The 14,885-nt window shown below is 38.1% G+C and overlaps 1 protein-coding gene across 8 annotated transcripts in view; it reads left to right on the top strand.

Moving 5' to 3' along the window:
• The window catches only part of SEC22A (SEC22 homolog A, vesicle trafficking protein), a 73,337-nt gene extending 58,854 nt beyond the window's left edge, over window positions 1-14,483 (top strand). For 5 of the 8 annotated variants that reach the window (XM_082460964.1, XM_082460960.1, XM_082460961.1 and 2 more), the window contains 2 exons: window positions 296-361; window positions 13,840-14,483. In XM_082460964.1, the coding sequence (XP_082317090.1) occupies window positions 296-361; window positions 13,840-14,040 (267 nt within the window). In that variant the 3' untranslated portion in view covers window positions 14,041-14,483. The remainder of the gene's footprint in view (window positions 1-295; window positions 362-13,839) is intronic. The other 3 variants (XM_082460963.1, XM_082460959.1, XM_082460962.1) reach the window with 2 other exon arrangements.
• The last annotated feature ends 402 nt before the right edge of the window (window positions 14,484-14,885 follow it).

Below are 14,885 nucleotides of genomic sequence, written 5' to 3'. Positions count from 1 at the left end.
TTTTTACATTACATGGAAATTTGTTTCCATTGGCTTTCATCTTCTCTTGGATAAGATATAACTGATGGGGAGGCCCAGACATGGAGGAAGACTGGTAGCCTTCCTCTACCTCACACTCCCTGGTTCTTATAATGTATTTTATGTTTCTATTTTAGGACTCTTGAGAATTTTTATATGCCACTTTTGAAAATTTTGACCATTTGTGCGTAAATGTTTTCATATCCTATCCCAATGGATTGTTTTTGGAAATGGGCTTGCACCAGAAAAAAAAGTAATTTTTATTTTGTTTTTGCAGAGTGATGGTGAGGATTTTAATTACATTGTTGCATTTTTCCTTGGAACAGCAGCCTGCCTTTACCAGGTAGGTTCTCTCCGGTTTTCAGAAACATTTTCCCATTATTGCTTGTTTCAGGTATCAATTCTAATAATTTCTTGTGCACTTTAAATAAATAAAAATAATGTCTGAGTTCTTTGCCCCTTTTTAAAATTTGAGCCTCTGTTAGCTTTGTGACCCTTTTGAACGGACATAGATCCCAGTGAACTCAGTGTTAGCCCTCTCCTGTGCTGGGGCTTCATTGGCGGCAGGTCCTCAGCCTATGGCAGTAAAGACTATACTTCTAGATATTCTGGTGACTTACTGTTTAGCTTCCAGGCTCTGCTTTTACTCCAGGTTGAGGATTTTGTACTTTGGGGAAAGTCTTTGAAGAGGGAACAGCAAAAGCAGGGTTTAGGATATTTAATTTAGCACTGATGAGTAGGATGGATTGTCAGAGCAGAGAGACTATTAAGCAAGGAAATGAGTTGAGAGGCAGAAGGTAATGAAAGCCCAAACTAATGGTAATGGCAGTAGGGATAGGAAAAGAAAGGACGCTGAGAAGGAAGACTCACTAGGACTCAAAGACAGAATAGATCTGAGACTTTAGGAGGGAGGAGGTTTTGTACCTGGGCGATAGGGAGATACGTACTCCCATTTCCAAGAACAGAGGAAGCACAGATGTGTTAGGGAAGGGAGAGGTAACCATGCCAATTACCCAGATTCAAGAATGTCTTTGCTAAAACACGTTAGAGCAAACAAGGCATTTTGACCTAACTTTTATAAGTGACACGTTTCTCTGTCTTGCATAGAAAAACATTAGAAAGATTCAGGACTGCAAATAAAAGGCTACCTAAAACTCGGTAGAAGTCTTTAGGGAAATAAATATACATATATATATATATAAAATACACATACACTTTTTTTTGACCACGCTGTGCGGCATGCGGGATCTTACTTTCCCGACCAGGGACCGAACCCGTGGCCCCTGCATTGGGAGCGCAGAGTCTTAACCACTGGACCACCAGGGAAGTCCCGGGAAATATTTTAAATATATGCATTTGACTTTTATGTAAAGACATATTAGAAATTTTAGTTTCAGTGACCACATTTTTAAAAATATATATTTATTTATTTATTTGGCTGCTCCAGGTCTTAGTTGCGGCACACAGGATCTTTAAAGTTGCAGCATGCGGTTTCTTAGTTGCGGCATGCGGGATCTAGTTCCCTGACCAAGGATCGAACCTGGGCCCCCTGCATTGGGAGCGCAGAGTCTTAACCACTGGGCCGCCGGAGAAGTCCCAGCACCATTTTTTTTTCAGTCCCCTAATTTTTCTTAATCATTTATGTTAGCTTCAGAAATTTTTCCTGTAAAATTTGGCAGATTGAATTTAATTAATGACATTTCATGCAGGAAATGTGAAAGCTTGTATTCGTTGATGTCACAAGTACTTTAATTTTATGAAATATTCTTATGTAGATTTTCTACTTTAATCTCTACAGTCCTATCACACAGGGTATATATCCTCATTTTTGAAAAGGAGAAATCTGAGACAGTTTCAGTACTATCCTGAGGTCACATAGCCATTAAGTGGTAGAGTCAGAACTCTGAGTCTTCTGATTTTCAGTGTCGTATTCATTCCACTATATCATGCTGTCTCTAAGCAAAATTCCTATATTTACATGATTTTTATAATGCTATAAAGTTATAATTTAATAACATATGCATTATTTCATATGATTCTAAAACAGTGTGAGGTAAATATTAACTTTAAAATAATTTCCTGAATGATTATTCTTATAAAATATACTTTTATCTGTTTTGCCTTAATGAAATAATTTTAAATTCTAATAATAATGCAAAAATGTGTTGAGCTCTTGCGTTGTGCTAAGCCCTTTGCTTTCCTTGTACCATTAAATCCTCAAAGTAAGCCCCACACTAATCCTATTATTATCACCATTTTTCACTGAGGCCTAGACAGTTCTTATAGCCAGTCAGTGACTTGAACCCAGGCAACTCCAGAACCAGTGCTCTTGCCTATATATAGATAGGCACACCTCTGTTACCTTTCTCAGAACAGCTAAAAGTAGTTTTTAGAGTTGCCTCATGGTGGAGCAGTGTCACCCAGGTGACCTTTTAACTTGAGAAAAATAAACAAATTCATGCTTTAAAAAAGAAAATCAAAAAACCAATTTCCTTCATATTGACAGGCATGAAACTGCATGCTTTCCAAATATGCTGAGCAGAGTGATGATAATGTTGTTTTTCCCACAGTAAAAACTAAGCGACTACATTATACCATATAACATGCTCTATCTCCAATTGTCAGGATATTTTTTCATCTCCGTCAGTTCAGACCTCAAAGGCCACTACTACATGGTTTGTTGCCTTTTCCTCCAGGCCATGGGTACTTATGGAATCACAGCGTTCAGCCAGGTAGAGATAATCTTGATATGGAGCATTTAAAATAGGAAATCAGGGAATTCCCTGGTGGTCCAGTGGTTAGGACTCCACGCTTCCACTGCAGGGGGCATGAATTCGATCCCTGGTCGGGAAACTAACATCCTGCAAGCCACGTGGCATGACCTAAAAAAAAAAGATAAAATAGGAAATCAGAGGAAGTCTGAAGAAACTAGAGACTATTACTTTTCCTTCAGTGTTTTATTTTGAAAACCTTCAGACTTACAGAAAAGTTGAGAAACTGGTACACTTAGAATCACAAATTGTTAACATTTTGCAGCACTTTATCTCATTCTCTCTTTGTATGTTTGTGCATATAGTGTGTATATTTGTTGTTTATAGTTTAAGTTGCAGATAAAATGAATGTATAAAGTTGTTTTTCTTATTAAACTTTTTATTTTGAGATAATTAGACTCATGTGGAGTCATAAGAGAGTGCCTGTATAATGTTTACATGCTTCCCTTCAATGTTCCATCTTGCAAAGCTATAATACAGTATCACAACAGGATATGGATATTGATGCAGTTAAGATATATAACAGTCCTGTCACCATAAAGACTCCTCATGTTGCCTTTTATAGTTCCCTCCTGCCCTAACCTCTCCTTAATCTCTGGCAGCAACTAGTGTGTTCTCCATTAATATAATTTTCCCATTTTGAGTATGTTATATGAATGGAATCATATAGTATGTAACCTTTTGTGATTGGCATTTTTTACTCAGCATAATTCTCTGGAGATTTATCCAAGTTGTTGGATGTGTCAATGGTTTGTTCCTTTTTATTGCTGAATTATATTCCATGGTATGGCTGTACCACAGTTTGATCAGTCACTCATTTGAAGGACATCTGCGTGGTGTCTAGTTTTTGGCTGTTATAAATAAAGCTGTTATAAACCTTCATGTACAGGCTTTTGTGTGAACAAAAAAGTCTTCATTTCTCTGAGGTAAATGCCCAGAAGTGCAGTTACTGGGTTATGTGGTAGTGCATAGTAGTTGCATGCTTATTAAGAGACAAACTGTTTTCCAGAATAGTGTACCATTTTACATTCCCACCAGCATTGTGTGAGTGATCCAGTTTTTCTGCATCCTTATCGGCATTTGGTGTCGTCTCTATTTTTTATTAATATTTTAGCCATTCTGATAGGTATGTAATGATATCTCATTGTGGTTTTAATTTGCATTTTCCTAGTGGCTAATGATGTTGAAAATAATTTTATGTGCTTATTTGTCATCTGTGTATCATCTTGGGTGAAATGTCTGTTCACATCTTTTGCCTATTTTCTAATGAGATTGTTTTAAACTGTTGAGTTTGAGAGTTCTTTATATATTCCAGATATTAGTCATTTGTCAGATACGTAGTTTTCAAATATCTTCTCCCAGTCTTAGCTTGTCTTTTCATCCTCTTAAAAGAGTCTTCTGCAGATCAAGCATTTAAAATTTTTATGCAGTTTAATTTTTCAATTTTTCCTTTTTTTTTTTCCTGTACTGAATTGCTTTTGCATTAAAAAAAAATCAGTTGGGCATGTTTATGTGGGTCTTTTTCTGGGCTCTGTATCTGTTCCATCAATCTATGTGTCTGTCCTTCTGCCGGTACCATATAGTTTTGAATACTTCAGCTATTTAATAAGTCTTAAATTCAATTTTCTTAATAGTTATAGAGCTATTCAAATAATGTTTTGTAATGGGTGAATTATGGTGGTTTGTGTTTTATGAAGAAGTGGTCCATTTCACTTAGGTTATCAAATTTGTGTGTTGAATGGTTATAGTATTCCCTTACTGTCCTTTTGATGTCTGTAGGCTATGTAATGATATTTCCTGTTTCAGTCCTCATATTGATCATTTGTATCTTCTCTTTTTCTTTATCTGTCTTACTTGCTAATTTCATTGATCTTTTCACAGAGCCTGCTCTTGTTTTATTGGCTTTTTCCTATTTTCTATTTGATTGATTTTTGCACTTTATTATTTCTTTCCTCATGCTTGCTTTGGGTCTATTTGGCTCTTTTTCTAGGTTCTTGAGATGGGAGCTTAGATGATTTGATTTGAGAATTTTCTCTTTTGTAATGTATACATTTAGTGTTACAGATTTCCCTCTTAGCACTTCATTAGCTGTGTTCCATAAATTTTGAGCCGTTGTATTTTCATTTTCATTTAATTCAGTGTATTTAAAAAAATTTTCCCTGGGATTTCCTCTTTGGCCTATGGATTATTTAGAATTGTGTTGCTTAGTTTCCAAGTGTTTGGATATTTTCTGGTTTTCTTTCCATTATTGATTTCTAGTTTGATTCCATTGTAGTTTGAGAACATATTCTGTGTGATTTGAGTTATTTTACATTTGTTGAGGTTTGTTCTGTGGCCCAGAATATGGTCTGTCTTGGTATATGTTCCTTGGGCACTTGAACAGAATGTGTATTCTGCTGTTGTTGAGTGGGTGTTCTATAAATTTTGATTAGGTTCTGTTGGTTGATGGCATTGTTCAGTTTTTATGTTTCCTTGCTGATTTTCTGGCTAGTTCTATCAATTGCTGAGAGAGGAGTATTGAATTTTTCAACTATAATTGTATATTTCTCATTTGAGTTCTATCAGTTTTTGCAGTTCTGTTGTTTGGTTCATACACATTTAGGGTTGCTGTATCTTCTTGGTTGATTGATCCATTTATCATTTTTTTAACATCTTTATTACAGTATAATTGCTTTACAATGGTGTGTTAGTTTCTGTTTTATAACAAAATGAATCAGCTATACATATACATATATCCCCATATCTCCTCCCTCTTGCGTCTCCCTCCCTTCCTCCCTATCCCACCCCTGTAGGTGGTCACAAAGCACCGAGCTGATCTCCCTGTGCTATGCTGCTGCTTCCCACTAGCTATCTATTTTACATTTGGTAGTGTATATATGTCCATGCCACTCTCTCACTTCGTCCCAGCTTACCCTTCCCCCGCCCCGTGTCCTCAAGTCCATTCTCTATGTCTGTGTCTTTATTCCTGTCCTGCCTCTAGGTTCTTCAGAACCTTTTTTTTTTTTTTTTTTAGATTCCATATATATGTGTTAGCATACGGTATTTGTTTTTCTCTTTCTGACTTACTTCACTCTGTATGACAGACTCTAGGTCCATCCACCTCACTACAAATAACTCAATTTCGTTTCTTTTTATGGCTGAGTAATATTCCATTGTATATATGTGCTACATCTTCTTTATCCATTCATCTCTTGATGGACATTTAGGTTGCTTCCATGTCCTGGCTATTGTAAATAGTGCTGCAATGAACATTGTGGTACATATATATCTTTTTGAATTATGGTTTTCTCAGGGTATATGCCCAGTAGTGGGATTCCTGGGTCATACGATAGTTCTGTTTTTAGTTTTTTAAGGAACCTCCATCCTGTTCTCCATAGTGGCTGTATCAATTTACATTCCCACCAACAGTGCAAGAGGGTTCCCTTTTCTCCACACCCTCTCTAGCATTTATTGTTTCTAGATTTTTTGATGATGCCCATTCTGACTGGTGTGAGGTGATACCTCATTGTGGTTTTGATTTGCATTTCTCTAATGATTAATGATGTTGAGCATCTTTTCATGTATTTGTTGGCCATCTGTATGTCTTCTTTGGAGAAATGCTTATTTAGGTCTTCTGCCCATTTTTGTATTGGGTTGTTTGTTTTTTTTTTGATATTGAGCTGCATGAGCTGCTTGTAAATTTTGCAGATTAATCCTTTGTCAGTTGCTTCACTTGCAAATATTATCTCCCATTCTGAGGGCTGTCTTTTCATCTTGTTTATGGTTTCCTTTGCTGTGCAAAAGCTTTTAAGTTTCATTAGGTCCCATTTATTTTTGTTTTTATTTCCATTTCTCTAGGAGGTAGGTCAAAAAGGATCTTTCTGTGATTTATGTCATAGAGTGTTCTGCCTATGTTTTCCTCAGAGTTTTATAGCGTCTGGCCTTACATTTAGGTCTTTAATCCATTTTGAGTTTATTTTTGTGTATGGTGTTAGGGAGTGTTCTAATTTCATTCTTTTACATGTAGCTGTCCAGTTTTCCCAGCACCACTTATTGAAGAGGCTGTCTTTTCTCCATTGTATATTCTTGCCTCCTTTATCAAAAATAAGGTGTCCATATGTGTGTGGGTTTATCTCTGTACTTTCTGTCCTGTTCCATTGATCTCTATTTCTGTTTTTGTGCCAGTACCATACTCTCTTGATTACTGTAGCTTTGTAGTATAGTCTGAAGTCCGGGAGCCTGATTCCTCCAGCTCTGTTTTTCTTTCTCAAGATTGCTTTGGCTATTTGGGGTCTTTTGTGTTTCCATACAAATTGTGAAATTTTTTGTTATAGTTCTGTGAAAAATGCCATTGGTAGTTTGATAGGAATTGCATTGAATCTGTAGATTGCTTTGGGTAGTATAGTCATTTTCACAATGTTGATTCTTCCAATCCAGGAACATGGTATATCTCTCCATCTGTTTGTATCATCTTTAATTCCTTTCATCAGTGTCTTATAGGTTTCTGCATACAAGTGTTTTGTCTCCTTAGGTAGGTTTATTCCTAGGTATTTTATTCTTTTTGTTGCAGTGGTAAATGGGAGTGTTTCCTTAATTTCTCTTTCAGATTTTTCATCATTAGTGTATAGGAATGCAAGAGATTTCTGTGCATTAATTTTGTATCCTACTTTACCAAATTCATTGATTAGCTCTAGTAGTTTTCTGGTAGCATCTTTAGGATTCTCTATGTATAGTATCATGTCATCTGCAAACAGTGACAGCTTTGCTTCTTCTTTTCTGGTTTGGATTCCTTTTATTTCTTCTCTGCTGTGGCTAAAACTTCTAAAACTATGTTGAATAATAGTGGTGAGAGTGGACAACCTTGTCTTGTTCCTGATCTTACAGGAAATGGTTTCATTTTTTCACCATTGGGAACGATGTTGGCTGTGGGTTTGTCATATATGGCCTTTATTATGTTGAGATAAGTTTCCTCTATGCTTACTTTCTGGAGGGTTTTTATCATAAGCAGGTGTTGAATTTTGTCGAAAGCTTTTTCTGCATCTATTGAGATGATCGTATGGTTTTTATCCTTCAATTTGTTAATATGGTGTATTACGTTGATTGATTTGCGTATATTGAAGAATCCTTGCATTCCTGGAATAAACCCCACTTGATCATGGTGTATGATTCTTTTAATGTACTGTTGGATTCTGTTTGCTAGTATTTTGTTGAGGATTTTTGCATCTGTGTTCATCAGTGATATTGCCCTGTAGTTTTCTTTCTTTGTGACATCTTTGTCTGGTTTTGGTATCAGGGTTATGGTGGCCTTGTAGAATGAGTTTGGGAGTGTTCCTCCCTCTGCTGTATTTTGGAAGAGTTTGAGAAGGACAGGTGTTAACTCTTCTCTAAATGTTTGATAGAATTCACCTGTGAAGCCATCTGGTCCTGGGCTTTTGTTTGTTTGAAGATTTTTAATCACAGTCTCAATTTCAGTGTTTGTGATTGGTCTGTATATATTTTCTATTTCTTCCTGGTTCGGTCTCGGAAGGTTGTGCTTTTCTAAGAATGTGTCTGTTTCTTCCAGGTTGTCCATTTTATTGGCATATAGTTGCTTGTATAATCTCTCATGATCCTTTGTATTTCTGCAGTGTCAGTTGTTACTTCTCCGTTTTCATTTCTAATTCTATGGATTTGAGTCTTCTCCCTTTTTTTCTTAATGAGTCTGGCTAATGGTTTATCAATTAATGTTTATCTTCTCAAAGAACCAGCTTTTAGTTTTATTGATCTTTGCTATTGTTTACTTCATTTCTTTTTCATTTATTTCTGATCTAATTAATCGTTATGATTTCTTTCGTTCTGCTAACTTTGGGAGTTTTTTTGTTCTTCTTTCTCTGATTGCTTTAGGTGTAAGGTTAGGTTGTTTATTTGAGATGTTTCTTGTTTTTCGAGGTAGGATTGTATTGCTATAAACTTCCCTCTTAGAACTGCTTTTGCTGCATCCCATAGGTTTTGGGTTGTTGTGTTTTCATTGTCATTTGTTTCTAAGTATTTTTGATTTCCTCTTTGACTTCTTCAGTGATCTCTTGGTTATTTAGTAGTGTATTGTTTAGCCGCCATGCGTTTCTATTTTTTGCAGATTTTTTCCTGTAATTGGTATCTAGTCTCATAGCGTTGTGGTCGGAAAAGATACATGATATGATTTCAGTTTTCTTAAATTTACCAAGGCTTGATTTGTGACCCACGATATGATCTATCCTGGAGAATGTTCCATGAGCACTTGAGAAGAGAGTGTATTCTGTTGTTTTTGGATGAAATGTCCTATAAATATCAGTTAAGTTCATCTTGTTTAATGTATCATTTAAAGCTTGTGTTTCCTTATTTATTTTCATTTTGGATGATCTGTCCATTGGTGAAAGTGGGGTGTTAAAGTCCCCTACTATGGTTGTGTTACTGTCGATTTCCCCTTTTATGGCTGTTAGCATTTGCCTTATGTATTGAGGTGCCCCTATGTTGGGTGCATAAATATTTACAATTGTTATATCTTCTTCTTGGATTGATCCCTTAACCATTATGTAATATCCTTCTTTGTCTCTTGTAATAGTCTTTATTTTAAAGTCCATTTTGTCTGATATGAGTATTGCTACTCCAGCTTTCTTTTGATTTCCATTTGCATGGAATACTTTTTTCCATCCCCTCACTTTCTGTCTGTATGTGTCCCCAGGTCTCAAGTGGGTCTCTTGTAGACAGCATATGTACAGGTTTTGTTTTTGTATCCATTCAACCAGTCTATGTCTTTTGGTGGGAGCATTTAATCCATTTACATTTAAGGTAGTTATCGATATGTATGTTCCTATTACCATTTTCTTAATTGTTTTGGGTTTGTATTATAGGTCTTTTCCTTCTCTTGTGTTTCCTGCCTAGAGAAGTTCCTTTAACATTTGTTGTAAAGCTGGTTTGGTGGTGCTGAATTCTCTTAGCTTTTGCTTGTCTGTAAAGTTTTTAATTTCTCTGTTGAATCTGAATGAGATCCTTGCTGGATAGAGTAATCTTGGTTGTAGGCTTTTCCCTTTCATCACTGTAAATATGTCCTGCCACTCCCTTCTGGCTTGCAGAGTTTCTGCTGAAAGGTCAGCTCTTAACCTTATGGGGATTCCCTTATATGTTATTTGTTGTTTTTCCCTTGCTGCTTTTAATATTTTATCTTTGTATTTAATTTTTGATAGTTTGATTAATATGTGTCTTGGCGTGTTTCTCCTTGGATTTATCCTGTATGGGACTCTCTGTGCTTCCTGGACTTGATTGACTATTTCCTTTCCCATATTAGGGAAGTTTTCAACTATAATCTCTTAAAATATTTTCTCAGTCCTTTGGTTTTCCTCTTCTTCTTCTGGGACCCCTATAATTCAAATATTGGTGCGTTTAATGTTGTCCCAGAGGTCTCTGAAACTGTCCTCAATTCTTTTCATTCTTTTTTCTTTATTCTGCTTTGTGGTAGTTATTTCCACTATTTTATCTTCCAGGTCACTTATCCATTCTTCTGCTTCAGTTATTCTGCTATTGATTCCTTCTAGAGAATTTTTAATTTCATTTATTGTGTTGTTCATCATTGTTTGTTTGCTCTTTAGTTCTTCTAGGTCCTTGTTAAATGTTTCTTGTATTTTCTCCATTCTACTTACAAGATTTTGGATCATCTTTACTATCATTACTCTGAATTCTTTTTCAGATAGACTGCCTATTTCCTCTTCATTTGTTTGGTCTGGTGGGTTTTTGCCTTGCTCCTTCATCTTCTGTGTGTTTCTCTGTCTTCTCATTTTGCTTAACTTACTGTGTTTGGGGTCTCCTTTTCACAGGCTGCAGGTACGTAGTTCCCGTTGTTTTTGGTGTCTGCCCTCAGTGGGTAAGGTTGGTTCAGTGGGTTGTGTAGACTTCCTGGTGGAGGGGACTGGTGCCTGTCTTCTGGTGAATGAGGCTTGATCTTGTCTTTCTACTGGGCAGGACCACGTCTGGTGGTGTGTTTGGGGTGTCTGTGGCCTTATTATGATTTTAGGCAGCCTCTCTGCTAATGGGTGGGGTTGTGTTCCTGTCTTGCTAGTTGTTTGGCATAGGGTGTCCAGCACTGTAGCTTGCTGGTCGTTGAGTGGAGCTGGGTCTTATTGTTGAAATGGAGATCTCAGGGAGAGCTTTCACCATTTGATATTATGTGGAGCCGGGAGGGATCTGGTGGACCAGGGTCCTGAACTCGGCTCTCCCACCTCAGAGACACAGGCCTGACACCTGGCCAGAGCACAAAGACCCTGTCAGCCACATGGCTCAGAAGAAAAGGGAGAAAAAAGAAAGAAAGGAAAAAATTAAATTAAGTTATTAAAATAAAAAAATTATTAAAAATTTAAAATAATGAAAAAAAAGAAAGAAAGAAGAGAGCAACCAAACCAAAAAACAAATCCACCAATGATAACAAGCACTAAAAACTATACTAAAATAAAAAAAAAGATGACAGACAGAACCCTAGGACAAATGGTAAAAGCAAAGCTATACAGATAGAATCACACAAAGAAGCATATACATACACACAAAAAGAGAAAAAGGAAAAAAATATATATATCTATATATAAATAAAAGGAAGAGAGCAACCAAATCAATAAACAAATCTACCAATGATCATAAATTCTAAATACTAAACTAAGATAAACGTAAGACCAGAAACAAATTAGATGCAGAAAGCAAACCCCAGGTCTACAGTTGCTCCCAAAGTCCACTGCCTTAATTTTGCGATGATTCGTTTTCTATTCAGGTATTCCAGAGGTGCAGGGTGCATCAAGTTGATTGTTAAAATTTAATCTGCTGCTCCTGAGGCTGCTGGGAGAGATTTCCCTTTCTCTTCTTTGTTCGCACAGCTCCTGGGGTTTAGCTTTGGATTTGGCCCCACCTCTGCGTGTAGGTCACCTGAGGGCATCTGTTCTTTGCTCAGACAGGACGGGGTTAAAGGAGCAGCTGATTAGGGGGCTCTGGCTCACTCAGGCCGGGGAGAGGGAGGGGTACAGAATGCAGGGCGAGCCTGTGGCAGCAGAGGCCAGCATGACATTGCAACAGCCTGAGGTGCGCGATGTGTTCTCCCGGGGAAGTTGTCCTTGGATCACGGGACCCTGGCAGTGGCAGGCTGCATAGGCTTCCAGGAGGGGTGGTGTGGATAGTGACCTGTGCTTGCACACGGCTTCTTGGTGGCTGCAGTAGCAGCCTTAGTGTCTCATGCCCATCTCTGGGGTCCGCGCTGATAGCCGCGTCTCACGTCTGTCTCTGGAGCTCATTTAGGCCGTGCTCTGAATCCCCTCTCCTCGTGCACCCCAAAACAATGGTCTCTTGACTCTTATGCAGTTCCAGACATTTTCCCGGACTCCCTCCTGGCTAGCTGTGGCACACTAGCCCCCTTCAGGCTGTGTTCACACAGCCAACCCCAGTCCTCTCCCTGGGATCTGACCTCTGAAGCCCGAGCCTCAGCTCCCAACCCCCACCCACCCTGGCGGGTGAGCAGACAAGCCTCTCCAGCTGGTGAGTGCTGGTTGGCACCGATCCTCTGTGTGGGAATCTCTCTGCTTTGCCCTCTGCACCCCTATTGCTGCACTCTTCTCCATGGCTCCGAAGCTTCCCCCCCGCCCCCCCATCTCCGGGGGGTGAAGGGGCATGCTAGTGTGTGGAAACTTTTCCTCCTCCTTCCCTCCCAGAGGTGCAGGTCCTGTCCCTATTGTTTTGTCTCTGTTTTTTCTTTTTTCTTTTGCTGTACCCAGGTACGTGGGGAGTTTCTTGCCTTTTGGGAAGTCTGAGGTCTTCTGCCAGCGTTCAGTAGGTGTTCTGTAGGAGTTGTTCCACATGTGGATGTATTTTTGATGTATTTGTGGGGAGGGAAGGTGATCTCCCCATCTTACTCCTCTGGCATCTTGAAGGTCTCTCCGATCCATTTATCATTATATCCCTCTCTGTCCCTGGTTATTTTTACTTTCTTTGAAACATTTTTATTTATTTATTTATTTTAAGTTTTTATTTTTTGGCGGCGTTTTTATTTTTTGGAGTGAGGGACTCCTACCATCCAGTGGGAATCAAAGTTCTGGCTTCCCACTTGCCTTCTCTGAAGCCCTGGAGTGTTAGAACATCTCCTTAGAGCATTATAGGCTCCCCACATAGGCTTTGATGGGGTGGGTGTGGGTGGTCACAGTTTTTTTGTGGGTTTTTTTGGTTTGTTTTGGTTTAGTTTGTTTTGTTTTGTTTTTGGTGGTGTTTGGCTGGAGTAGAATAGTTATTATGTAAAACTTCTCTGTCTTAGAAAGATGCCCCTCTCATGGTCTTTTGGCTAGAGAGAACAAGATTTTACTGAGTGTTTTTTTGTTTGTTTGTTTGTTTGTTTTGTTGGTGTGCATCCATTGGTGTTTCTAGTTGCCAGCTTCTTCAGCTCCAAGTTTGGGATATATGAGGCAAAAAAAAAAAGGTAATTTACCACTGTGTCATTCCCTGGGTCTCAAGGTCCTTAGCCTATCTGCCTTCTTCTCTTCATCATCCAGAGTCATCTTATGCTAGATATATAATGTCCAGGGTTTTTAGTTGTACTTAGTGGGAAGAATAGAGGAAAGTGCATCAACTCCATCATCCCAGAAGCAGAAGTTCCTGCACAGTTGTTTTTAAAATAAGTTACAAACATCAAGATATTTCACCTCTAAAAACTTGAACATGTGTCTTTTGAGAACAAAGACATCATTCTACATAGCCATGATACCTTTATCACACCCAAGAAATTTAACATTGATACAGTATTATCTAATAGAGGATTCATATTCAGATTATGTCGTCTCCAAAATGTTCTCTATAGCTTGTTTCCTCTGATTCCAGATTATGCAAACCTATTTCTTAAACCTATTTCCCTTTTAAATAGGGAGTGTATTAAAGATACATTGAGTGTATAGCTGAGTGTATTAAAGATATTACACTGTCTTATCTGTAGTTGAAAAATCCCCTTTTCCACTCTCATATTTTACAGCTTTATAGTAGAAGCATCTATTTCTTCTCCTGTAACCCTAATCATCTCTCATTTTTATATTTTCAACAGTGTTATTTATTTGTCTACTACACCGGCTGGCGGAATGTCAAATCTTTTTTGACTTTTGGCTTAATCTGTCTATGCAACATGTATCTCTATGAACTGCGCAACCTCTGGCAGCTTTTCTTTCACGTGACTGTGGGAGCATTTGTTACACTCCAGATCTGGCTGAGGCAAGCCCAGGGCAAGGCTCCTGATTACGATGTTTGACACCATCCTTCAGACATGTTGCTTTGGCTTCAGGGGAAAAAGGAGGGAGCATATCTTAACTACCACTGTGATGAAGAAACTGTTCACCACAAATGAGAAGCTCTGCTGTCTTTCTCTGCAGCTGTCCTTTTCGTTTTAAGTCAGCATGGTATGCCTATGAGCATGCCATACCTGCTACGCAAACTCCTCTCAGCAGAATGTTGGCCATGAGATTATCAATCAGAAGAAGATGAGGAGACCTCTCTGCAGGGCCATGGCAGTGGAAGAACAGTCCGATGCCATTGGAAGACTTGGCCAGCAGCCCTGAATCCTGGCTGGAGAGTTCAGTCAAAAATTACGTGTGGTACTTGCTCTGAGAACTAAGCAGGAGCTCTACAACCCGGGTTTGCCTTTGTGAGGCATTAGTGTAGACCAAATAAAATGATGCTGCAGTGAATTGGAAAGTTTATGTGTAAAACAAATTACTTGCTAAATATTAGATTTTGCACATTTATGGTACCAGTTTGTGAAGTCCAGATTGGTGTGGAATGGGTTCTTTTTCCTTTTATATTTTTGCTTGAATCTTAACTCTGGAAATCGCCCGATATAGGAGAAGGCTCTGGTGAGCTCATCCCTGGAGCATCGCAAGTATTGCAAACACAGTGACACATGTTTCTTTCCTAGGCCATGTTTATACTTTCTTTTGAAATCACTTTTTAAAAATATTTGTTAGGCTATAGCCATTGTTTGCCAAACTTCAATCACTTGAGTATTACATATGCTATTATTTACTTAATATTTATCTTTTAAATTTTAAAATATTTTAAAAAGAAACTAATCTCTATTCCAAGTAGAAAGCCAGCATC

This window comes from Balaenoptera physalus (assembly GCF_965194825.1).
Source record: "Balaenoptera physalus genome assembly, chromosome: 4".
Lineage (NCBI taxonomy): Eukaryota > Metazoa > Chordata > Mammalia > Artiodactyla > Balaenopteridae > Balaenoptera > Balaenoptera physalus.
The sequence above is the reverse complement of the archived record's forward strand: the minus strand, read 5'-3'. Positions and strand labels throughout refer to the sequence as shown.